At 56.5% G+C, this 24746-nt stretch overlaps 2 protein-coding genes across 8 annotated transcripts; one reads left to right on the top strand and one right to left on the bottom strand.

The window, feature by feature from the left end:
* Positions 1-198: 198 nt before the first annotated feature.
* On the bottom strand, positions 199-14997 carry DCST1 (DC-STAMP domain containing 1). 5 transcript variants are annotated; one of them, XM_077156323.1, is made up of 16 exons: positions 14577-14997; positions 14160-14261; positions 13977-14051; positions 10518-10646; positions 10047-10186; positions 9163-9379; positions 8930-9073; positions 8252-8373; positions 7665-7822; positions 5411-5510; positions 5191-5286; positions 4913-5039; positions 4388-4504; positions 3787-3929; positions 3561-3674; positions 199-555 (listed from the first exon to the last, which is right to left on the bottom strand). In XM_077156323.1, exons 1-16 carry the CDS (start codon positions 14635-14637, stop codon positions 304-306), a joined length of 2097 nt encoding a protein of 698 aa, XP_077012438.1. In that variant the 5' UTR covers positions 14638-14997; the 3' UTR covers positions 199-303. The 5 variants fall into 5 exon arrangements, with proteins under 5 accessions (XP_077012438.1, XP_077012436.1, XP_077012437.1 ...); XM_077156321.1 differs by having other exon boundaries at positions 14136-14258; XM_077156322.1 differs by having other exon boundaries at positions 200-555; positions 5411-5489; positions 14136-14261; positions 14577-14996.
* DCST2 (DC-STAMP domain containing 2) lies at positions 14914-24744 on the top strand. 3 transcript variants are annotated; one of them, XM_077156319.1, is made up of 15 exons: positions 14914-15288; positions 15470-15640; positions 15904-16005; positions 16245-16442; positions 16764-16829; positions 17320-17533; positions 17660-17817; positions 17915-18058; positions 19418-19585; positions 19725-19825; positions 20596-20726; positions 21076-21203; positions 21533-21626; positions 21728-21859; positions 24516-24744. In XM_077156319.1, the coding sequence occupies exons 1-15, from the start codon at positions 15021-15023 to the stop codon at positions 24643-24645; spliced, it is 2205 nt and encodes a 734-aa protein (XP_077012434.1). In that variant the 5' UTR covers positions 14914-15020; the 3' UTR covers positions 24646-24744. The 3 variants fall into 3 exon arrangements, with proteins under 3 accessions (XP_077012434.1, XP_077012433.1, XP_077012432.1); XM_077156318.1 differs by lacking the exon at positions 17915-18058 and adding an exon at positions 18396-18560 and having other exon boundaries at positions 14916-15288; positions 24519-24744; XM_077156317.1 differs by lacking the exon at positions 17915-18058 and adding an exon at positions 18396-18560 and having other exon boundaries at positions 14916-15288.
* The last annotated feature ends 2 nt before the right edge of the window (positions 24745-24746 follow it).

Here is a 24746-nt window from a genome sequence, read left to right as displayed (position 1 = left end):
GGGTCCTCAGGCCGGGCTCCGCCCACAACGGCAGCCCCGCCCCTCGGCCCCGCCTCTTTCCGGAAGCTCCGCTGGGCGCCTCCCGCCGAGGCCTGGTGCGCAGGGCTTGGAGGTCGGACCCCACCTGGTCGCGGGCGGCGCCTCTCCCTAGCGGCCTTGCCGGGGTCCGTGCTCGCGACCGCGGACCGGGCATCGCCGGCCTCCACCCCCAACCCCCGGCCCCGTGCGGCGCCGGCTCCAGGAGGTTCTAGGCATTTTATTAGACAGGAAGCAGCGGGCCGGGACAGCGGGCTGCGCGCCCCTTCACTCCCCGTAGGTAGCGTCGTCGTTGCTGTCGCTGAAGGCGGAGGAGGAAAGCTCCTCGCGGGGCGTGCAGGCTGGGCACCGCCGCCGCATGTCGTCCCAGCACGAGCGGCAGTACACGGCCTCGCAGCCCGGCGTCGGGCACACGTAGGACTCGGACACTTCAGGTGCTCGGCACACGACGCAGCGCCGGCGCAGACAGCGGCGCAGGAGCGGGCAGCGGCGGTGCAGGAAGTCCTCCAGGTGGTGGCGCTGGAGGGAGAGGGGTGAGAGCCAGGTACGGGGCGAGGGGGCCTGAACGGCGCCCCTGGTCTGCAGTCTCAAGGCCTGATAGTGCCCATAAGTTGGAGCAGGCTAGGCGGGCGAAGAAGGCCCTTGGAGACCAGGGGTGCTGTGGAAGCGAGTTCTGGAAGGTCTCCCTCCCCCAGTCCATTCGTGTGATGGAGAGTGGGAGGATACAGCCTCCCAGCTAATGACCCCAACTATCATTGGCACTTTCCCTAAAAATCGTCTTATTTGATTCTCACAGCAAGGCCTAGAAGCAGGAAGGGCAGATAAAACTACCAGTATTGTTATCCCCACTTTGCAGATGAGAAAGGTGAACTTCAGAAAGAGTAGTGACTTTCCCAAAGACACACAGCTGATAAAGAGCCAAACCTGAGCTGGACCCAGGTGCCCTGATTCCAAGTAAGCAGCCCACATGCTGATGTACTCCCACCCATCCTCTCTCCACATGATTGCCAAGCAGTCTCCTCGGACCACTTCATCTAGTCACTCTCTTGCTCAAGAAACTCCAGGGGTCCTGTGGCCTGCTAGACAAAGGCAGAACTCTTGGACTTGGCCTTCAGAACCTTCCATAATCTGGTCCTTTTGTAGCCTCTACTTCACTTTATCCCTCCCCAAACACCGCCTCTCTTGTGCCTGTTCAACCCTGGCACTTGGGATTTTCTTTAGACACTAAATCTTTGCACATTCTGTTCCTTCAGCCTAGAATGACCCTTGTTCACATTTCCATCAAAATCTAGTTTACCTACTCTGTGCAAGACCAAAGGGAGAGATGTTTATTTGGTGCAAAAATACGTATTTTGGGTAGCACAATATCTAATTTAACTTACATGGTCAGTTTACTTTTGAATACTGTAATAACAGAATCTTGAATAGGGTGTGAGATCTTGTTGGTTTGTACAGGTTAGTGTGATACCCTGATATATCCTAGAGTAATTTGGGCAGAGAATGAAAAGTATTTGCAAAGTGCCCTTGGGGCACTGGGGAGAAAGGAGGAAATATTCAACTTCCTCATCTGGGGAAGTCCTGATATTTTTGCAGGCAGTGGGGACAACCAATTCAATAAGCTGAGCCTTCGATCTTGGGGCTTGCCTCTACTAAGCTTATTCCTGCAAAGGAGAAGCTAAGTCTATTGATAATTATTCCTGGGTCACCCCTAGAGAACCTCTTTTGTTTCTCAGATGTGGCCTCTCTCTCTAAGCCAACTCAGCAGGTGAACTCACTATCCTACTCCTAGGTGGGACATGACTCCCAGGGGTGTAAATCTGGATCAGCCAGGACCCAGCATCATGGGAAAGAGAAATACTTCCTGACCAAAGGTGAGAAGAGAGAAATGAGACAAAATAAAGTGTCAGTGGCTGAGAGATTTCAAACAGAGTCCAGAGGTTATCCTGGAAGTTATTCTTATATATTAAATAGCTATCCCCTTTTTAGTTTATTGTGTATTGGAGTGGCTAGAGGGAAGTACCTGAAACTGTTGAACTGTGAACCAGTAGCTTTGCTTCTTGAAGACTGAATACCTAGCTTCTACACTGTGACCGTGTGATTGTGAAAACCATGTGTCTGATGCTCCTTTTGTGCAGGGTATGGACAGATGAGTTAAAATTTAAAAAAGGATAAAAAATAAATAAATACTAGGAGGAAATAAAGAGTAAAATTGGGTAGATTGAAATACTGTGGGTCCATGAGAGAGAGGGGTAAAAGGCATATGAGTTCTTTTTTGTTCTTTTTATTTCTCTTTCTGGAGTGATGCAAATGTTCTAAAATGGATCATGGTGAAGAATGCACAACTATGTGATGATACTGTGAGCCATTGATTGTAGAAAATGTTTGGATTGTAGAAAATGTATGTGTGTGGATACTTCTCAATAAAAATATTAAAATGAAAAAATCAAGTTTATCTAAAGGCCTGGGGTCACGGAATCACAGTATGTTTGTTTTTTCATCATTCATGCAGCCCCTCATGTGTGCAGTGGGTGGTCTGGGGGATTTAGGCACTGGAGTAAAACACAGTCTTCTCACTTTTAGGAGGTTTGTTAGAGCTGGATTAAATAAGAATGACTGCCTCAATGCTGGCCCCTTTACTAAGAACTGTAAGGAAATTAACTCAAACAGTAACCATTTAAGGTAGATGTTAACTGTTTTTCAGCTGAGAACACTGAGGCTTGGAGAGGTGGTCATTTGCCCAGGGTCATAATAATAACTAGCACTTACATAGCCCTAGCTATGTAACCGTGAGTGTTTTATGTATGTGAACTCATTTAATCTTCACAACAACAAGTGGAGTAGGTTAACCCCATTTTACAGAAAGGGAAAAACCAAGGCACAGAGGTTAAGTAATATGCTCAAGGACACACAGCTGACATGGTTGAGGGGAGAAGCCAGGATTCAAACCTAGGCTCTTTGGCACCAGAGCCCCAGGCCTGACCACCACTTCACACTGAGCAGGCCTTACAGAGGGGCCCATTCTGAAGACCGGAAAAGAGGCCCAAGGAGGCCCTTGGCCAAAGTCACACAGCCTAGGGTTGGGGTGTGCACTGGAACTGGGCCTTCTGGCCCATACTCGTTGTCGATACTAAGTGCCGCCTTCCTCACCCCCAGCCTGCCTGCTGCCACCTCCTCCGAACTGCCCTGGGCATCCCATCTGCTGCAGGCCGCCCTGTAGCACCTGAGGCTTTGCCTCGGGTCTCCTGTTCCTGGTGAGCCTTTCGGGCTTTCCTCTGACCGGCGTGAATCAAGTCAGACCTCCCTTTTCCGCCTGCTTTCCTCGTGCTCCACTGAGGATGGCACGCTGAGCTGGCCCCTGGGGTACAGAGATGGGCATGCTGCCCCCCAGACCCATGTGTCAGAACTCATGGAGCTCAAGTCAGCCTGGGAGCCTTGGTGGGTGCTGGGGGGCACTGGAGGGAGAGCCCCCTCTGCCGCAGTGTGCAGCCCTGGCCCGGAGCCCGCACCCCGCACCCCGCACTCACGGGAGCCCGCTGCCGCTGCACCCGCCTGATGATGGCCGCCCTGCGCGATCTGGTGAAGGCTGCTCTCTTCCTCAGAAGCTCGTTGTACAGAAACAGGATCCGCTTCTTCTCCCGCTGAGGGCAGGGAAAGGGGGTCAGTGGCAGTGACCGTGCGGAGGGGCCGGCATTTCCCCAAAGGCTAGGAGCTGGGTGTGGGCTCCTGCGGGCCGGCCTGGGGAGGGCCCACCTTGGGGAAGTAGAAAGCTGCGATGACCCTGCGGAGGCGGTAGCCGAAGGCCTGGAACAGGCAGAGGCACCCGAGCAGGCCGGTCGGGAGCGCCGCCTTCACGTAGGCCCTGGCGTCCAGACGCACGGGCTGGGGCAGGCAGGCTGGGGCAGGGGCGGCCGGTCAGGGGTTGGCCTGGCCGGCCGAGGCACAAGGCAGCCCTGGGTTGGGTGCTGCGCCCCCACGGGATGTGCAAGCAAGGCCTCTGGCGCCCCTGTTCTCTGCCTGCCTGCCCGCCCCGTCCAGAGCTGTGCGCTCAGCAGTGGGCTGTTTGCTTCACGTGGTACAGATCTCAGGCCTCCCCAACAAGGCAGAAAGTGCTGCTGGACAGCACTATGACCTCTACCCTCTGGCCCCAAGGCCTCAGTCCCGGGTATCCTCTGACTCAAGTATGTCATTCTCCAGCTCTCCAATCCTGGCAGCCCTAAACTTCCCCAGTCCAGGCACGCTGACCCCTAGCTCTCCATACCCAAGGCCGAGGCCCTCAACTCTTCCCTTTAGAACCTTTGAACCCCTGCTCCCCAGCCCCCTGTCCTCTGATCCAAATTGGAGCATCACTCACGCATAGTGTTTGTTTCCACCATGGTCTCTGAGGAAGTGTTCAGGGCCCCAATGGTTTTCCGGAGAAGTCGGGCTAGCATGGAGTCTCCCTCCACCTTCACCTCCAGTTTGTGACTACCTGAGGCCGGGACACCGGCCGTGGGGGGCATCAGGAGAGAACCGGAGGCAGGCTGTCGGGGCAGGATGGAACTGGGCGGCGGGAGGGGTCAAGGCACAGAAATACTTCTCTGCTGTCTAGACTCTGCATCCCTTCACTGAATCCTAACCACTCCCTGGTGTAGATGTAAAGGGGAAGAGGAGCTGAGGCCCCCAGTGACAGCTCTCAGCTTTCAGGGCTGAGATTTGACCCTGAAGAGGTCAGGGAGGGGCTGAACCAGAGAAAAGGAGTGGAAGAAGTAGAGGGAGAGACAAAATTGGGGGACTTAGGTTGGGGTAACTGCTCAGGAGTTGGAATTCTCCAGGGGTGTGTCTCTGGGAGGCTTAGCTGGCAAGAGGGCTTGAAGCCAGGAGTAGGGGACAGGCTCACTGCGGAAGGAGTACTGCAGGAAGGAGTGGTGGCGGATGACATCAAAGATGGAGTAGAGAGCCCAGTCCAGTCCACACAGCACCACCAGCAGCAGCAGAACTGGCAGCAGCTCCAGGAGCTCCCCTGTCTGCCCAAGGAGCAGGAGGGTAGCGGTGGCAGCCCTGCCTGCCCTGGCACGGAGCACATCGCATGGAGCACTCCCTGATGCCTTTTGCCCTCCTCCCCTCAGACTCATGCCTGTGGCTGGGTAGGGCACCCCATCCCCCAACCATCCTCACCATATTTTTCATTTCTGAGGCCTGGATAGTAGGTTTCCAGGGGAAGATGATGGTTTTCTCCTCAGCTTTGCGGAATGGCAGCAGAGTTCGTTTGCCCTGGAAAAAAAAAATGTCCAGACGGCGAGGAACCTCATCGACCCCCTCCGCTTTCCCCTCTGCCCTCCTGGAGCCTGCACAGGGCACGCAGCAGACACTCATGGGCAGGGCTGCGTCCACTCACCAGCTTCCTCCTGCGTTCGTCGATCTGAGAGAAGTAGGTGCTGATGTAGATGTTGTCAAAGCGAATGTCCCTGTTATAGCTGTCCGTGTAGGAGAAGGCCCTGTGGAGAGATGTATGGGGATCTCCGGCTCATCCTCCAGGTTCTCTCCCACCCACTGCGACCCAGAGCTTCCCTGAAGCCCAGTCAAACATTGATCCCACTGACCAACCGGCATTTACTGAGCACCATCTATGCCCAAGGCGCTCTCCTAGGCCATCCAGTGGAAGACAGAGCCCTGCCCTGCCGATGAGCTGGAACAGAGGTGGGCGGGAAATCCAGTGGGAGGAGGGTCTGCCAAACGGTCCGGGAGAGTGGGGTGTTCGTGGGAGTGCATGTCTGTGCTTGTGAGGTGGGGGAAGGCGTGGACCTTGCAGGATGAATAGCAAGCAGAGGAAAGAGCAGGAGCAAAGGCACAAAGATGGAAACCCCTCCGGGTTGCAGGAATCATCTAATCCCTCAGGGTTCCCGCAGTCACCTCTCCAGTGCCTGTCTCTCGGCTGAGCCTGTGGAACAGTTGGAGGTCACCTCAAGCAAAGCACATCCCAAACCACCATCTCCCTTTCCCCTGACACACCCCTGCCTCTCCCTGGCTACACTTGAGCACAGCAGTGTGTGTGTGTGTGTGTGTGTGTGTGTGTGTGTGTGTGTGAGTATGTAGCTGTCTTCCATGTACTTCCCAAAGTCACAAAATAACGGTTCAGTCTCCTAAAGAGAAAATGTTAATTGTTGGAAGTGTTTTTAGAACTGTAAAAGTAAATGAGACAGCTATGTAAACTGTGAAACATAAATTCCAGTACTATCCATTCTGGGACCCTGTAAAAATCCATATCTTTGTCTTTACTAAAGAAAATAACTGTAAATGCAAAGAAAGACTGTGAGCGCCCCCTTGTGGAGAGACCTACTGCGGCTGGCCCCTGGCCCCGCCCACTGGCCAGCTCTCTGACCCGTCAATGAGTGACCTCACCTAGGTTGAAAACCCGGAAGTGGCTTTTGACCCTGTGCATCCTTCCTGCCATCTCCAGGCTGGCTCTGAGTCCTGTCACACCTTTCCCCTCACTTCCTCCATCTCAGGCCACCTTCCTGCCATACCCCACCTCACCCTGGCTCCCTAATCTTTGACTGTCTCTAGTCTCCCTGCCTTGAGCCTGCTCCACTCATCCCGCAGCCCACCCTGGATCGGGGCCCTTTTGCAGGGCTTTCCAGACTGTTCCGGCCATGCCCACTTTAGCCCAGTCCTCCATGAGAGCCTCTGCCCTCTACGCCCAGTAAATGCCAGGCTTCCTTTCCAAGACAGCGCCCTTCCTCTTCTTGACCATTGACCATGGCGCTCCATGTGCAGCCCTTTGGAGGCCAGTGATGACCCTTCCAGGGGCGCTGGCCCTGGGAAGCTCAGCTTAGTTCCCCTATCGGTCCTGACAGCTAGTCCACAGAACTGCCCTTCAACCATTCTGTTATGAGGGTGTGTCTCCCGCCCCCCAACCCCTACCCTAACTTGACGGGGAGCTTCAAGGAGGGCAGAACTGTGGCTCAGCCATCTCTGTGCTCCCAGGGCACCTAAGCACACGCGTAACTACTCAGTGGCAGTCACCCTGGGTCACACAAAACAGAGCAGCCAGAGCTGGAGCCCCTGGGGCTCCCCTTACCCGACCTCTGCCCATGTCAGGCATTCGGGGGTGGAGGCGGGAAGTGGAGGGCCTAGAGGTCAGCAGGAGAGCGAGAGGGAGGCCCAGGGCAGCCCCACGGGACACGGGGCTGGGTGGGGTCGAGGACTTTGTTCCAAATGGAGGGAAAGTCACTGCCAACGCAGCAGGCGGGAGAAAATGAAAGCAAAATTGCACGATAAAAATGGCACAAAGTCAGAGCCAAGAGGAATATGAAGGGCAAGAAAAAAAAATCAAAAGTCAAAGCTGAGTGTAAAAAAAAAAAAAAAAGCCAGCACTGGGATCAAGGCTGGAAGGAGACAGACAAATGAAGACAGTTGCTCTTTCAAGGTGGTGGGGACATGGGTAACATTGCATCTTACGAATGTCCACATTTCCTTCAGTTTTGTGTAAACGATGAGCCCAGCCTGATGAAGAGGCAAAGTCAAGGGCAATTCACATTTGGATTCGGAAAGGGGTGGGCTCTGCAGTGTGTTCCCACAGCTGCCCTCAGGGCTGCTGGGGGGGGGCGTGGGGGAGGGGGTGGGGCTGCCGCCGGGGGGCCGTGGCTCACCCGTGTAGGACCAGCAGGAAGGCGCAGGAGAGCAGCGTCCGCAGCAGCCCCAGGCCCCACTCCAGCCGGGCCTCCTGGTGAGTCACGTAGTCCCGCACCTCGGAGCGCACGTGCTCCCAGCTGATGTTGGCGCCCAGCAGCCCGGGCCGCCGCTCCTTCTGGGGTCGCGCACAGGGGCGGCCTCAGCCTCCCGCAGCCTCTCCCGGCCCAGACCCAGCCTCCTTGTTTCGCCTCTACCCTGGGACCCCGCTCATGTCCCCCCAGCACCCTCCCAGGATCCTCAGTGATTGCCACTGCCTTCTGCCCGCCACCCCGCTCCACACAGGCTGCCCCCCCACCGCTCCTGTGTCAGCGACGCGGTGGCTCCACCTGGCTGACCGCTCAGAGCCGAAGCCCAGCCCGTGCACACGCCAGGCTGGGCGCCGTCCCCTCCCTGTGGCCCAGCGCCCGCCCCTGGCCCAGGGCCCCTCCTCTCCTCGTCCCCCCTTCCCCGAGCCCAGTCACCTCTCTCCCATGCCTTGTCACTTACCCTTCCTCGGGCCCACTTCCCACTTCCCGCCCCAGCCCAGCCCAGCCCAGCCCCCAACCTTTAGTTCAATGTTGGCTGAAAAGTCCTTGTCCAGGTTATGAATAGACTGGTTGACGGAGTCATAGGTCTGCCCAAAGTTGCCTTCCACGGGGATGCGACTGCGGCACCAAACCTCCATCACTGCTGGGCAGCGGGGCTGGGTCAGCGCCTCTCCGCGCCCAGCCGCCGCCATGGCCCGGCCGCCCACCCCCCCTTCACCCTGCTTTCCTGTCTGTCTGCCCGGGACTTTTCCCCCCCGCACTGAGTCTCCCCTCTCCAATCTCCGTATTGTTCCTTCCAGGAACAAGGCCTGGTGTTTTCCTCATTCTAATTTTTATCTGCCCACAGCCCTAACAAATATTAATAAAGATAGCCAATATTTTAGAGCAGTTTTTCCTTGCACTGGCTGTTACCTGCATTACATGCATTATGCTCTGAAATCCTCAAAAAACCCTTATGGGATAAGTACTGTTATTATGCTCATCTTTCAGATGAGGAGTTGAAGCTGGGAGCTTTGCTATAACTTACCCTGGGTCACAAGTCAATCAGTGGAGGAGCTTGGCATCAAGAGTTCTAGTGTCCTCGGGGCTCAGACCTTCCACCTGATTGCTCTCCTGCCCGCCCCCCCACCCAGTGGTCCCCAAGAACTCGGCTCCCCCAGCCCCACTGCTCCCCATCCTCCTGCTGCCCCACTGACACTTGGTGATGCGACAGAGGAATTTGAACTTCATGGGCAGGCAGAGCAGGTGGTTGAGCAGCGGGACCCAGATGCGTCGCATGCACTGTGCGTGCTTTCGGTCAAACCAGCGGCGGCAGCTGAGTGTGGCCTTGTCCGCCACATCTGCAGGGAATGGCAGGGAGTCTCAAGTCCCAGCACCCCAGGACCGCGGCCCGCCCGCCCTGGCCCGCCCGCCCTGGCCCGCCCCTCACAGGAGCAACGCAGCTTGGTCCTATGCTCAAACAGCTTCTGAGTGGAGAGGCGGCGTCTGAAGGCCAGGGCCTGCCGAGTCTCCACGCCTTGGTCAGTTTCCTTTGTGTCCATGGTGTCTTCGGGCTTGTAGCCAGCCTCACTCTTCATCTGGGCATCCAGGTCCTCAAAGGAGTTGGAGATATTTTGAGTCTCAGCCTTCAGTGAATCTCTGCTGCTCTGCGGTTGGAGGGAGAAAGGGGCTGGAGACGGGGCTCCAGCTGCCCGACAGCCTGTCTCCCCCGCATCAGCCAAGCTCTGGGATCCTGCCTCAGGCCTATAGGGGACCTTGGCTCTAAGGCACAGCCTGTCGCCTCAGCATCCCCACGGTCCATTGACCTTGGAGCCCTCGCATCTTCTCAGCCGCCTCACCTAATGCTTTAGGTCTCTTCTCTGCTCACCTCACAGGCTCCCAGCTCCTCCTTGTGACTCCCATCCCAGATCTCTTCTCTGCCAGTCGCCTATTCCTATCGTCCTTAGATTTTGCATCTCAGCCCTAATCTCTCAGCCCACTGTGCCCGCTCAGTGCCTAAGCCCTTCAGCCTCTCCCAAACCCCCAACTCCCATCTGCTAATATTCAATTCTTGAATTCTCTGGTCTTTAAAGCTTCTGAACTCCTCAAAGTCAATGCCCCCAATTCCCTGACATCCAACCGCCCAGAGTACTGCCCACCCAAGGGCACATTCTGCAATGTTGGAGGACAGTTCTGCAAACAAACAAACAAACAAAAAATGCCAGCAGTGCCCCCATTGGGCAACTATAAATCCAGAGCCACCACTCCTTAGCTCAAGTGATCTTGCGCCCTGGGGATGGGGACCCCCAGGCCCTGCCCATATGGGATCCTGACCACCAGATCCTTGAACACCGCCCGCAGGGGGGCTGTGGAGACGCGCCAGGCCGAGCGGGTGTTGTTGATCTGCAGCTCCACGGTGCAACCCAGCGACGCGATCACCTCGTTGAGGTTGGACCGCAGGTTGGCTATTGGCCCTGGGGGAAGAGACCCAGTAGGTCACCCTCCTCTACAGCGAGTGCTTTATCAAGACTGCTCCTAAGCCCTGCTCTCCCTGTAGTGACCTCCTTCCAGAAGCCTGTGAGAGGTCATCTCATTCAACCCTGATGTGTTCATCTGTGTAAACTAAGGAGTCCCAGAGATGTCTCTCAAGGGCACAGGGCACACAGCAAGTGGAACAGCTGGGATTAGAGGGTGGGCTCCTGACTCTCCACCCTTTCTCCTTTACCGGGCTTAGCTCCCGTTGGATGGCCCACCCAGGGTCACTGCTTCAGTGCCACTGACCAGCACCCAGGGGCACACACTTACCTGCATAGATGGCGGCCAACGCATATCCCAGCACAAACAGCCTGCCCTCTCGGCCCAGCATCTTGGGTATTAGCAGGAGGCTGGCGCAGCGGATGTGAGGGGAGGTCCCCCAGCCCACGGCTCCCAAGCCTGTTGGGAGCGGAGTGAGGCCAGTGCTTTGCCTTTCATGTCTACCACAGCTCCCACCTGTGACACTTCCCTTCTGAAATCACCACCTTCCTGCCCTTGGCCCATTTTTACACGGACTCTGATAGATCTTCCAGGTCACCCATTCATTCATTCATTTATTCATTCAACAGCCATTTACAGAGTTCAACTGTGTGCCAGCCTCCAGGAGGGAATGGAGAGGTGGCTAGATACTGAAAAGCCATGGTTGGCAATTGACTTGGGGTGTGTATGTGAGTGTGTGTATTTGTATTAGGGAAGGCAGTCAACACTTGCTGATCCATGCTGCGTTCAGACTTACTCTAGATGCTAAGGGAGCAGAGAGAGCAAGAGAGAAATTCTGGAAATGGGTCTGGGCGCGCAGAGCAGACAGAAGAGACGTCAGAGCCTACCTGGAAACCCCTGAGTGACACCTACAGCACTAGGGATCTCTACCCCTAATTTTAGCCCTTAATTATGTACCACCTGGTGTGTTTTAGCAGTTTCACATGTGTCTCCCTGTGGTCTCTGCAAGGAGGCGTTGAACTTCTAGAAGCTCATAACCCAAGGAGAGACAGACAAGTAAACAAATGACTACAATGCGATGTATAAAGTGCATAAGGGAGGTGCTTATAAAGAGCTCTGGGAGCCGAAGAGGGAGTGGATATTTCTGCAGGGAGGGGTGGGGCTGGGAAGGCTGGACAAAGGAGATGATGTGTCAGCTGGGCCTGGAAGATGAGTAAGTGTTGTTAGGAGGAGCAGACGGCATTCCAGGCCCAAGGAACAGCATAATCTGGTCAGAGGACCTAGAAGATTCCCTTGTTGATGGAGTGTTTGCGCAGCCATTGCGAAAGCAAATCGCAAACGCCCACATTTCCTACCATCTCTACTGCCCACCATCTCTCACTTGGGCCACAGCCTCCTACCTAGTCCCCCCAGTTCCTCACTTACCACCTTATATCTAAAATTTCACACAAAAGCCAGAGTGATCTTGTGAAAAACCTAAATCAGATCATGTTCTACCCTGCTTGAAACCATCCAATGACTTGCAACCGCATTTGGGAAAATTCCAAGCTCCCTCCTCATGGTCAGCAGACCCTCGTGATCTGGCCACTGCGTGCCTTCTGAAGTGTTCTCCAGCTGCGTGGCCCTCCACCCACCACATCCGCCCACACAGGCCTTGCTGTTCCTTGAACAGGCCAAGCTCATTCATCCTCTCGGGTCTTGGCCCTGCCTGTTCCCCCTGCCAGGGGCACTCTTGCCTGAATTCCCCACACATTGGCTCCACCTGGTCATGCAGGTTTGTTGCAACGCCTGTTGGGTGCCACCCAACGATTTTGCTTTCTGCTTTCTTTCTTGCTAATACAACTTGGGTTTTGTTCAAGGTCCATGGTCTGGCCCTGCCCTGGCCCCGGGGGTGCAGTAAGTCTGGATCTGTCTAACCCACTCACGGTATAATAGGATATTGAAAGGGACGTGTCCTTGGTCTTGGCCTCTTGACCAAAGCCCCAAGCTGAGGGTGATCGTTGCCAAGCAGATGCCCTCCATCCACAAGACAACCTCACAGAGCTGCAAAGATCCTCTTTGGGCTTACAAGAATAGAGCCAAACGAGTCCCTCATCCCTCTACCCTGAGCAGTGTAGAGGAAGAGAAGGCAAGTGGACATTGCAGAGAGCAGCAGGTCCTGAGCTAAGGATGAGGTTCTCTGATAAGAGGGCAGCCTGCTTGGGGAAAGGTCCAAAAGTAAGAGGCTGTGGGGAGCCTGCAGAAGCTAAGGGGGGCTTCGTGTGAGGTCACCAAAGACAGAATTGCCCTCTGCAGGGAACTGGACACTGCTGCCATCCACACAGAGCCACCCAGGGACCCCTGAGGTGGCCAGTGGGTGAAGACCTGCCACACAGAGGGCCCGGGCCGTGGAATTCTAGCAGTGTCAGAGGCATAAGACTTTTGTCCCTTTCCCTCTAATTCTTCCAATTCCCCTCCTGACATCAAAAGAGCCAGAAGGGAAGGAAATAGAGAAAAATGTGAAAGGGCAGGCCAAGCCCCCTTCTCCACTGCAATGCCTCACGCTGGGGATCAGGCCTGAGGGTGGGGTGAGGAGGGAAGATGCTCGGGAATGCGTGTAAGATTGGAATTTTGGTGCAGACTGCCCTAAAAATAAGGCATGGTTACGGAAACAGGTCTGCCTTCTAAATCAAAATAACCAGAAAGTTAAGGGTCATCCCAGGAAAAGCATGTTTGAATACAGTGGCTAGAGAAAATTAAAGTAGTTTCCCACTTGTGTCCCATGAAGCTCAGTCCATCCAATAAGCTGGAGAAGAAGCCAATTCTATTCCCCTTGCCTGGAATGGCTTTAGGAAAAGGGCATGTGCCGCAGTTCTGACCAGTGAGATGCGGAGGGCTGCTTTCTGGGGGATTCTGGGAACGCTTTCCTTGACCTTAGAAAAAGAGACCCAAGGAAGGGCTGTAACTGCCTCTCTTTTCTGGTCTTTTGATGTGTTGGGTGAAATGTGATGCTGGAGTAGCTTTTCTTTTGTGAACTGAAGAGGAGTGGCTGACAGTCCAAAGATGGCACAGAGAGAGAAGACAAAGGAACCTGGGGTCCTGGCTGGGACTGTTGAGCTGCTGGGTTTTCCAAACCCTGAAAGTCCTCTACCTTGAGCCTTTTGCTATGTGAGATAATAAGCTTTCTCCACTGCTAAGCCATTTCTAGGTGGATTTTCTGTCCTTGTAGCCCAACACTTCCTGGTATGGGGTCTCCCTTCAAATGTCACCTTCTCTGAGAAGCCTTCCTTGACTACTCAAGCTATTACATCCCATTTGACTTTTTCCATAGTCCTTGTCACCATCAGAAATACTCTTCTTTATTTGTCCATCTTTTGTCTAACTCTCTCCACTAGACGGTACACTTCAAGAGAGCTGGGTGCTTTTTAATCGTGTTCCTTACTGAATCCTCAGCAGGTACTTAATAAATGTTAAATGAACGAATGAATCTAACCTCCCAGAAGGAGCAGGAAATTATTCCAGAGAGGTCGGGAAAGATGGGGATTATGAAGGGTCCTGGGATTTGAACTGTATCGTGCAAGAAATGGGAGTCCCTCCGATTGGGAAGACTCCTTGAGGGCCAGGACAGTACCTACTCTTCAGACTGGGGCCCTCTTTCCTCCAAATCTCCCCCTAAAGTCTAGGAAAAAGCTGAGACTGCAAGGAATGCTTGACAACAGGAGAAATGAGCTCAGAGTCCTTTCTGGGCAGCAGGACCAGGCTGTGCCCCACAAGCGCCTTGAGTGTCCCTGGCGTTTGGCCAGCACTAACCCGCCAAGCTGTATATCATCACCATCTTCTCGTCTTCATAGATGTTCATTGGATTCACCAGGAGCTGAAAAAGACCTAGGGCCAAAGAGTCAGACAAAGGCCAAAATGTGGATCCCACCCCTGGATGCCCCTGCCACCCCTGTCTGCCTCCACACTCACCAATGGCCAGGAGCCCTCCAGTACCTGCCCCCAGCAGGAAAGCAGTGATGGGAAACTCCCCTGGCTGGCGCCACAAGAACCGTCTACAGGAGGTGGGCAGTCCCCAGCTCAGGAGCCTCTGCACTGCTGGAGAATCAAATGGTTTAGTTCAGCAGAGCTAACAACCCACTCTTCTGGCTGCGATGTGGCTTGTTAGGTTTAGGGGCTTGTGGGGGAACAGCGGGTAGAGAAGGAGGGGAGTGGATGAGGGTACAGGAACTTAGGGCGTTCTGGGGGAGGATGAGGGACACTGAAGAAGAGGGGCAGGTATGAACAAGAGAAAAGGAAAGCAGGGGAGGGCACTGAAAGGAAGGGGTGGGGGCTGGGGGATCCCTGCAGGAGGGATTGGGTGAGAGGAGTGGGGCCTGGAAAGAGGCTGGGGTCTCTGGGGGGTCGACTCACTGGTGTGGGGTAGTTTCCTTCCTTGTCCCTTTGTTCCATTCTGATCAAGTGTGGCATCCATACGTTTGCTCCAGGAACTCCCTCTTGCCCCAGAAGTCTCAGAGATCTCCTTGGACTTGAGGTTCGGTAAGAGAAGGTGCTTGCAGCACGAGGCATCCACTAACAGCAGGGTCCGACCCTAGTCTGGGGCAGACATCGCCACCAGAACCAGGACCCGTGTTTTGTCTGATGTCTGTGTCTTTTGATACCTCTGCTCTGAGATATGGAGGAGGAGATCAGAGATCTACCTGTCCCCTCCGTTGTCCTTGGAACTGGATACAGGGATTCCAAGAAACACACAGTAAGAGACCTCCGGAACCTTAGAGAATGTTGAGGAATTCTAGGGCCCTTTAAGAGCCACAGAACCTGCTGGGCATCTCCTGGAGACGTCTGGTCTCCGCAGCCATGCCTAAAGTCCTGAAGGCCGCCATGCCCGCCTTGGGGGCTGAGGAGCCCGGCATGGCGCGAGCTGTGGTCCGCAGCCTGGGAGGCTTTGCCCTGGGCTTGTCCTTGGCCACCGCCTATGGACTCCTGGAGCTGCTGGCGGCAGGGCACAGCCCCTGGAGCTGCCTGGTGGGCACCCTCACTTTGGCCGCCTTCCTTAGCCTGGGTCTTGCCTTCTCCCGCCAAGTGCGAGTCACCGTCTTCCTGCTGCTGCCCCAGGCCTTCTCCAGTAAGCCCAGCACCCCGCGGGGAGGGGCGCGGGTCCTGGGAGAGGGGCTGCGGCAGGAGGGAGTTGTGGGGGGGGGGGAGAGGGCTGGTTGAGAGAAATTCTCTGAAGGCTCAAGGAAGGGATTGTCTGTTCTGCCACATGCCGGGCCGGCATCCTGGTTCTGAAGGAGCTGTCTCCACAGGGCAGGGCCGGACACTGATGTTGGTGGCCGCTTTTGGGTTAGTGCTGCTGGGGCCTTGTGCCAACACCCTACGCAACTTCACCCGGGCCAGCGAGGCTGTGGCCTGCGGGGCGGAGCTGGCCCTGAACCAGACCACAGAAGTGCTGCAGCGCGCCAAGCAGCCCCTAGTCAGTAAGGACCCCCGGCCCCCACCGGGCCCCAAGTCCCCCTTGAGTGTCCCACCGTCCGCTGGCTCCATCCTCTCCTCTGGTATCAGGCGCTAACCTCACACCATCCCAGGCCTGGAAAGCTCCCTCTGGACCCGGTGAGACCCTGTCATCCTTGCTCTCTGCCAGGCCAACACGCTTACAGACCTGAGCGTCCAGGCTCCCCAGCTCTCCAGTCCCTACCCCAGGGACAGCAGATGGGGTCCCACAGTGCCCCCTGCCCCACAGGTGCCCTGAACAAGATTAAAGCCATTGCCCAGAAGGCCAAAATGGTGGCTGACCGGATCCGCAAGTATTTTCGATCCATCATTGATGGGGTGAAACACATAGGTCAGCACATTAACGTGTCCTGTTTTTTTTAGGGGGATGGTTGGGAGGGGTGGGGGTGGGTGGGTTTCCTCACACCCACCCTTGTCCAGGCCTCCTCCTGCCCCTCCTGGGTGCTGACTGGGACCCCCTAGGCATAGAGAAGCTGGACCTCTGGCCACAGGCCTGTCCAGCTCTGGGTGCGACCCCTCCCCGGGGCTTCAGGGTCCCCGGAGGAGATGCCAGCCCCGGCCCGCCCCCAGCCAGGGCCCTGCGCAACGTGTGGTACTGGCTGCTGCACATCGGGGAAGTGTGCAACTCGGAGCTGGGCAGCCCCTACTCCAAGTGCGCGCGGATCTTCGACAACGCCAAGGACAGCTGCATGCAGGCCATACCGCAAGCCTACCACCTGTGCCACGTGCTCATGCCCTTCAAGCTGGCGCTCTGTGGACTGGCCAGGGGTGAGGAGGCCAGGGGTGGGGGGTGGGGTGGGGACGCCCGCACAGAGGCTGCTCTGTGGTGGGGGGTGGGGGGCGGGAAGGGAGGCCCATCGCGGTTGAGCCATATGGGGCCCCAGGGACGGTAGGCCCCGTGGGGGCGGGGTGATAGGAGGGACCAGTGGGCGCTGGGCAGGAAGGAGCAGCCGAAAGGTTTAGAGTCAACGTGGAGGCCAACAGGGGGAAGCAGAAAGGCAGGGAGGGCCTCTGAGGCGGGGGTCCCGGGGGTGGAGAGGCTGCCTGCGTCCTCAGCGCCCCCGCTGACACCGCGTCACGGGCCCTCAGTGGCCCAGGTGTTCTGCATCATCCCGCAGTACGTCCAGCCCTTCCTGCGCAAGACCATCGGCGTCCGTGAGTGCCCCTCCCTCCCCGCCCTGCGGGGTCCCCTGACCCCCCTGCCCTGGCCGGCCCCGCAGTGCTCCCGCGCCCGGGTGGGACCGCGGAGCAGGGAGGGGTCTCACAGCTTCCCCAGGCCCACGCCACAGCGGTGTGGAAATGGGAAACCGAGGCCAGCAAAGGGACGACGGGACCTCAGCGAAGCTTGAGCTCAGAGCCGAGGCTGCGACTAGACCCGGGGCCTCCCACACCCCAGAGCTGGTCGCTGACATCGTTCACTCTTGGCTTTATGAGCAGCTGTGGCCAGGCCTGGCTCTGGGTGCTGGGATACAGCGTGGGTGGCACAGAGGCGCGGGGGGGTGGGCTTCGACCGCTCCGCAGTCCCCCGCCGGCCCAGATGCTGAGGGGTCCTGGCTGGCTGGCGGGTGAGCCACGGGGGCCCTGGGCTGGCCCAGGCCCTCCTGACTGCCCCGTTCACATCTCTTCCTGGCCCTGCTGGCTCCAGCGGTAAAGAAGTTGCTTAACCGGGTGCGTCAGGAATTTGAGTTCAACATGACAGCCACCCACCACTTCTCGGTGAACCTCAGCGCCTCTCGAAGCCTGTCCCAGGTTGCTCTGGACCTGCGCGAGGCGGTGACCATGAAGCTGCACCGCCTCCGGGAGGCGCTGGCTCTCATGGGCTACACCGCGCCCCTGCTGGCCACGTGCCTCTACCTCCAGTGAGGGGCTCCCCTGGTGGGGAGAGGATCTGGAGGGTGGGGCCCCGGGGTGGTGGGGGGTGGAGTGTCCTGTGGGGTCTGGCCAGGGGCGCTGAGGGGTCTCGTGTGCACTGCCCCCCCCACCAGAGCCCTGTTTTACCGCTACTGTTACCTGAACCAGGATGCCTTCGACAACGTCTACATCACCAGCCGCTTCCTGCACATGGAGGCGCTCCGCTCCCGGGCGGGGCTGCCCACGGTGCTGCCCCTCAGTGCCCATGAGACCAGCCGCTACATCCAGCCAGGTGAGCACCCCGAGGGCGGCGGGAGGGGCTCCAAGGGACGCCCGGGCTTTCCCAGCCCTGGTGCCCTGACCCTAAGCCCTGTGCACTGGCCGAGCAGGGGACACATCCCTGTCCTTGGGGAGCCCTACATCTGAAAGAGGACAGCAGAGAATGAAGACAGAGAGAGAAGGGACAGATGGTGTTCCTCGGAGCACCCAGGAAGTCAGGAAAGAGGGAAGGATAGGTGGGGCGTGGATGCAAGGTGAGGGAGATAACGTCAGGAAGGCTTTCAGGTCAGGGAGGGTGGAAGTGAGGATGCTGATGTTGGGCACTGTGTGTGTGCATGTGGCAGGTGGCCAGGGAAGGGGGCAGGGATGCCCCAGGAAGGTGCCTGGAGCCTGGGGGTGGGTCTCTGGGTCCAGGCAGAGATGCTAGGCCTAAACCTCCAGCCACAGAGCTGTCCCGAAAGAATGCTTTCCCCCCTTGCCCAGAGCCAACAGAGACCTGGTCTCCATCAGGGCCGGGAGCCCTCTCGGGAGCTGTGGTCTGGCGGGTGGGAGACTTGAGGTGCAGCCCCCTGACCACCCACTCCCACCCAGGCTCCATCTTCCTGTCTCGCTGGGAGCGTATTTTTTATGTCCTGGCGGTCTTCAGCCTCATCCGGCACCTCCTCCTCGTGCTGCTCCTGGTCTTCCTGGACTACGCCGTCTTCTGGGTGCTCGACCTGGCCCGGCACCATTTGCAGGGGGAGATCGTGGCCCGCAGTAGGCACCACCCTGCCCCACCCCGCTGCAGTCCCCTGGGCCCGCTACCGCCCCCCGATGCCGCAGACCCCTGGGCCCGCTACCGCCCCCTCTCCATCCTCTCCTGAGCCTTCTCTTTCCCACCGGCTTGGCCCCTCTTCCAACTCTGACTTCTGCCTGGTCCACCCACGTCCAGTTCAAGGTCATCACATGCCAGAGTGGTTAAAAACTCAAGCTTTAGAGTCAGACGGGCCTGGGGTCAGAGCCCAGCTCTCCCAGCTCTGCCCTGTATCAGGTGGTGGCCTTAAGCAAGTTGCTTAACCTCTCGGAGCTTTAGTTTTTCCACCTGGGCAATGGGTAATGACAGTGGCAACTTCTCTGGGTCTCCACAAGGAGGAAGTGGGATCCTATGTGTGAGTAAGTAAACGAGAATCCTGTAGACCACTGAGTGAGAGCATGCCATGAGCCCAGGAATGTCAATTAATCAAATTTTGTGTACCGCAGGCCCCCTAGAAAAAGTGAAACACAAACAATCCTGTACTTCGTCTCGTGCCAGCCAGCTGCTGTCAGTGCTCTGCATGTGCTTTAAAATATGTGTTCCGGGTGGGAGTGGAGGCAGGGGATGGATTCACAAACCATTAAGGTCAGCTCAAATGTGGTGGCCTGAGCAAGTGGGACCAGGCACCCATGCCACACAGCTGGCCCAGGGGCCAAAACAGGCGCTACAGCACCCCAAAGTGCCTTGAGCGTCCAAGGCCTTGGTTGGAGGCAGTCCTGGGACCTGTGCTGACCCACTGCTTTCCAGGAAGCTGCGGCCTCTCCTGCTTGCTGGACGGGCAAGGGCCGTGGGCGTCCCTCACGCCCTATCTCTGTGCCAGGCCCTGTGTTAACATCCATAACTGTGGAAGGGACGGGCTTCACCGGGAAGATTTTTCGTGACTTGGTATCAGCATTTGACATCCTGCAACAAGGCAATGTCAGCATCTTGTCCCGGCGTTGTGTCCTACGTCCCTCGGAGCCCGACCCCACCGGTTACATAGTCATAGGTGGCGACCACACCCCTGAGGGCATGGGGGGACGAGCTCTGTTCAGGGTGGGAGGGTGCAGGCTGCTGGGGGTGGGGGTGGGCCTGGAGCGCGGCTGGTGCCTGATGCGCGCCCCCCACAATGCCTGCTGTGCCCCCAGGCATCATGTACGGCCTGTGCTTCTTCATCACATTGTTTGGCAACTATGTCAGTCGGCTGCGGCGGCTCATCTGTGCCTCCTACTACCCATCCCGGGAGCAGGTGAGGGGTCTGCGGTGGGTGGCCAGTCCCCTCCCCCTCCCCAGGATGCCAAGCCTGTGGCCTTTGGGGACCTCGGAGTTCTCCAGCAGTCCCACCTTTTCTCCGATGGTTGAGCCCCAGAGCAAGTCTTCTGGACCCCAGAAGGGGCAGGAAGAAATAGTGCCCCTTGGGGCAGGGCTCCCTGAGACAGAGCTCGCCTCCCAAGTTTTGTTAAAACCAGCGAGAGGGAGGGGGTGGTGTTAGCGGGGCATGCTGTGAATGGGAACCTGCTGTCTGCTTACTTTTTCACTAAGTATTTCCTGAGCATCTCCTGGGTGCCATCGCCATGTGGGGCTCCTGGGACCCCAGGACAAACCAGACACAGTCTGGAGCTCACAGGCTCAGGGCAGCTCGGACAGGCTTTAAAAAAAAAAAAATCAAGGTGAAAGTCATAGAACATAAAAGTAACCATTTAAAAGTGAACAATTCAGTGGCATGCCAGACAGGCTTTTAACCAGAGGTTACCATTTTTAACATGTTTTCATTAAAGAATGGATAAAGTGCTATGGAAACCCAGAGGGAGTGGGGATGGGAAGCGAGGGCTTTCCAGGCAGTTGGAACAGTGTGAGCTGAGGGAAGGAGGAGAAACTAAGACCTTGCTGATATATCAGCAACTTGTGTTCAAGATCACCCCTTGCCTGAACCCCACCCAAAAGCCAATCCATTTCCATGTTAAAAACTAATACTAATAAAATAAAGAGGGAGCCCATTCCCGATTTCCCCTCTACCAGGAAAGGATTGCCTACCTGTACAACATCCTTCTGAGTCGCCGAAGCAACGTGCCGGCTGCCCTGCACCGAGCTGCGAGGCGGCGGGCAGCTGACCAGGGCCAAATGAATGTCCTCCATGGGCTGGCCAGGCGGTGAGGCCACTGTCCTTCCTGCACACTCCTTACGGGGGTGGGGCGACAGGGACGGAAAATGAGCCAGAGGTCAGAATGGATCACCATCCTTCCTGTGGGTTAAGAGGTTTGTTTTAAGAGGGTTCCCATTCCATGCCATTCATACCCTGAGAGAATTAGGGATGAGAATTCTTAGAGTGGGAGGCGAAGGAAGGTTGCTACAATCATAGGGCTGGAGGTTAGAGACGGCCAGACGGTGCACCATTGCTTGGAAACTGATGCTGGAGAGTGGGGTGGTGGTGGTGGGAGGTTCCCAGCTGCCTAGGCTGGCTGGATTAGCCTGCTTAAGGTCTGGGGTCCCTCTCCATAGGTGCCCCTACCTGGCGCCGTTCCTTGGCTTCTTTCAGCTGCACCAGGCCTACTGCCTGGGCTGTGGGCAGCCCCAGGATGAAGGAGACACAGAGAATTTTGTGTCCTGCAGTACCCCTGGCTGCCGAGGTGAGACCTCCGAGGAGGGCGCCTCTCCCTGCTAGGACCCACCGTATTCTGTGGTCCTGCCCTTATGGACTTTGTGCCCCTCCCTTCATTACTACGCGTGTTCTCATTTACATAGCCCCTCCCGCACCCCATTTTCCCCATGCTTGCCTTAATTCTCCTGGGTGCTGATAGCATTTATACACAAATGCATTGCAGAAGACCCCCGATGGGCACTGCTCAATGGGCAGGTGAGGGTAGGAGAGGCCAAGGAAGCCGGGAGCACAAGAGGTGGGAGACGGGGGTAGGACAGGTAAACTCATGTTCACCTCATTCCCTCCTGGCTTTTCCAGGTCTCTTCTGCCCCACCTGCTTCTCCCTCCTGGAAAACACCTGCTCTGTGTGTACATCTTCCCTCTCCTACCAGGGGGACCTGGACCTGGAGCTGTGAGTCTTCCAGAGACCAGGGGTGGCTAGAGTCTGTGGAGCAGTGGGGGTGGCAGCCCCTTCCCTGGGATCTCTCTGGGCCACTGAGATGGGACCTTCAGGGACTCCAGTGACGAGGAGGACCCCCAGCCACGGCTGGCCGCAGCTCAAAGGCAGGACCCTGAGAAAGAGTGGTTACTGCAGCCACACGCCCAAGAAGTGCTGGACTCATTGGATTCCAGCTCTGAATCCAGGTGAGCAAGGAGTAGGAGCTGGGGTCTGGGGTCTTAGAGATGGGAGGCCTAAGCATGGTAGTCACATTTGTGAAGGGTCTTGAGTGCCTGGCCCTCTGCCAAAATGGAGACAGAGATGAGGGGACGGGCGGCAATCGAGGTCTGCTATCATGTGCTGTGCAGCAGGAGCCCCTGTCCTATAGGAGCTCACAGTGCGGTGGGGGAGACTGAGGACAAATAAATGACTGGCAACAGTGTTGAGAATGCTCCAACAGAGGAAAGAAACATGCTCTGGGCAGTACAGAGGATGGAGCAACCAAATTGGGACAGGAGGTATCTTAAAGAAGGCTTCCTAGAGAGGTAACAAATAAGTTGGGTCTTCGAGCAAGCTGATTGTTAGGCTGAGGAATCCAGGAAAGTATTCCTGGGGAAAATGTGAGACATTTAGGAGGGTAGAGCCTAAGGTGAGTGTGTGTGTGCACGCGCGTCTGTCTGTCCATCTGTCAGTCTGGGTGGAAACTCCGGAAAGTGTTGGGTGATGAGGTTGGAAGTCAGGTGGGGGCTGGCGGGGAAGGGCCTTACTTGCCATCTGAAGATGGGGTCTTTTAGGTTGATAAGCTAAGAAGGCAGAGTGGAGGCTGAGCAGGAGGCAGGGGAACCAGTGAGAAGGGTTTTCTATCCTGGAGAGGTTGGTGATATCCTCAGGTGCATAGAGGTGCATAGGGCTGAGGGGATGTCTGGGCAGGAGGAGGAACAGGTTCTGGGGAAAGAGGACTGATCCAATTTGAGACCTTTGAGATATCTGCAGAGCATCCAGCTGGCAATGCCGAGGGGCAGTTGGAAAAGGAAAGGGCTCTGGGCTGGAGATGTACTTCTGGGTTGTTGACTTAAAGACTGTGGGACAGAGAATGAGCTTGATCATCCTGACGGAGGGTGTAGCAGGAGAGAAGGGGACAGGGACAGAACCCTGAGGAGCTTGGTCACAAACCGAGGAGGGAAGAAGCTCAAGAAAGCAGGGGACCTGACCATGTTGGATGTCGTGAGATGACCATTATGAGGAGGATGGCGGACAGGCCATTGAATGTTGCAGTTGAGAGGTCACCGGAGTGGTTCGTGGGAGCACTTTTCATGGCATCCGAGAGGCCCACACCACGTCATAAGAGGTTGAGGGGCAGCTGGCAGAGAGGACTCAGGAACAGGCAGAGTGCTCCTGCATCGCTTCTGCAAGAAGTCTGAGAATTGCTTTAATAGAATAATTGCTGTAATTAAGAAAAAAGTTTGTCAGTAAGGAGAAGGAAGGAGTTAACTTCATGCACCAAGAGTAGTTTGACACAGCTCCAAAGGATTTTTCTCAAGGTTAGGGAGAGCTGAGTATTTTGGAAGTGAAAAAGAAAGCAAGCATTAAAGAAAGAGGGCTACAGGAGAGATGGGATCGCAGGTGGACTTGATGGCCTTAGAAAGGGGCAGGCTTGCACAGGGCAGAAGGGGAGAGGGTAAGTTCCTGTGAGCAGAGTTGAGCCTCCCCCAGACTGGTAGCCACTCTTTTCTCTGGGGAATAGGAGGCGAGGGCACCTGCTGAGAGAGCGAGGGGGTGGTTGGGAGTGGAATAAAGGTTTTGAGGAGTAGGTGGTAGCAGGTGAAATATCTGTCATGGGGAGTGTGCAAAGAAGCCAACCAGGAAAGTTAGAAGATTACCAGGTAGCATTAAAGGTGCAGACAATGTTGAAAACCATCACCTGTAACGACTGACTTTACTGTGCATGGTTCTGTTGTTGTCTCTGGCAAATGGGTGGCAAATGTGAACAGGATTAGGGGGTCAGGGGCTTTTCTGGGACTGTTAGAGGAAGGACAAGATGGAGAAATAACTTTGGTCAGAGTGTCTGAAATGATTGGTCTTGAGGAGGAGAAGGGGCTGGAAGCCCAGGGAGGATCCAGGCTCTATGTCCTGATGAGGCTGACAGCAGGGACAGTGGTCAGGAGGGAGAGCACAGACAGTGGACCATGGGTGGATGAAGAGTTTGGACAGAAGCTCAATGAGTGGCCAAGGCTGGGGATGCCTGAATTTGAGCAGAGGTCATTGGGGCCAAGGAGGTCAAGGAATTGAAAAGCCAGAGAGTTGAATGTGTTCAGAGGTCAAGCCAGAGGTTGAGGAGGTCGCTGGGACAGAGTCAGGTGCCGGGATCCCGGATGGACATGTCGGGGGACAGGTGTGCCTGGGGAGACAGCGGCAGCACCGGGCTGCTGTGGGCCGGCCAGGTTTGAGAATAGGCTGCCCCCACTTGGGAGGGCTACAGAGAAAACGTCCAGCGCGCTACGGGGAGAATGGGGCAGCGGCAGTAGTGATGGGTCGAGACTGAAAGGGAAGCAAAGCTTTATTTTCAGAGGTTCTAGAGATCCTGGAAGTTAAAAGCAGGGACGGCAGCGAGGGCAGGTATGCTCGCCAAGGCCATCGTCGGTTCTGCCCTCAGTAGCCATGTGACCTCAGGTAGTCACTGCCCATTGGTCCTTCAGCATCAGCCTGAAATCAGGACGTCCTCAGCCATGAGCTGGTTTGTCTTGTGGGGTGGAGAGCAGGACTGGCTGGCTAACAGGGGCTGACTCTGACCAGGTGGGGCAGGGCCGGGGGCAGGAGTGAAAGCAGAATTTCGGTGGTGATGACTGTCCCCCTTCTCCTCAGTAGTAACCTGGACGAGGAGGAGCCTCAGCAGAGGAAGCAGAGGCAGAAGCCCCCACCTGACCCTGGGGTCAGCACTCCCATGCCACCTCAGCCCACCGACAACCTCAGAAATCCTCTGCCCCAAGAGTAGCCCCCCACGGCCCCCCCGATTCACGACCTCCAGGTCCCTCACCTCCCCCTCCTGATCGTTTCCCCAACGTTGACAATAAAGGAACCAAAGGTAGACGCAAG

Source organism: Tamandua tetradactyla, chromosome 4 (assembly GCF_023851605.1).
Source record: "Tamandua tetradactyla isolate mTamTet1 chromosome 4, mTamTet1.pri, whole genome shotgun sequence".
NCBI classification, from domain to species: Eukaryota; Metazoa; Chordata; class Mammalia; order Pilosa; family Myrmecophagidae; genus Tamandua; species Tamandua tetradactyla.
This window is presented reverse-complemented; position numbering and strand designations above follow the sequence as displayed.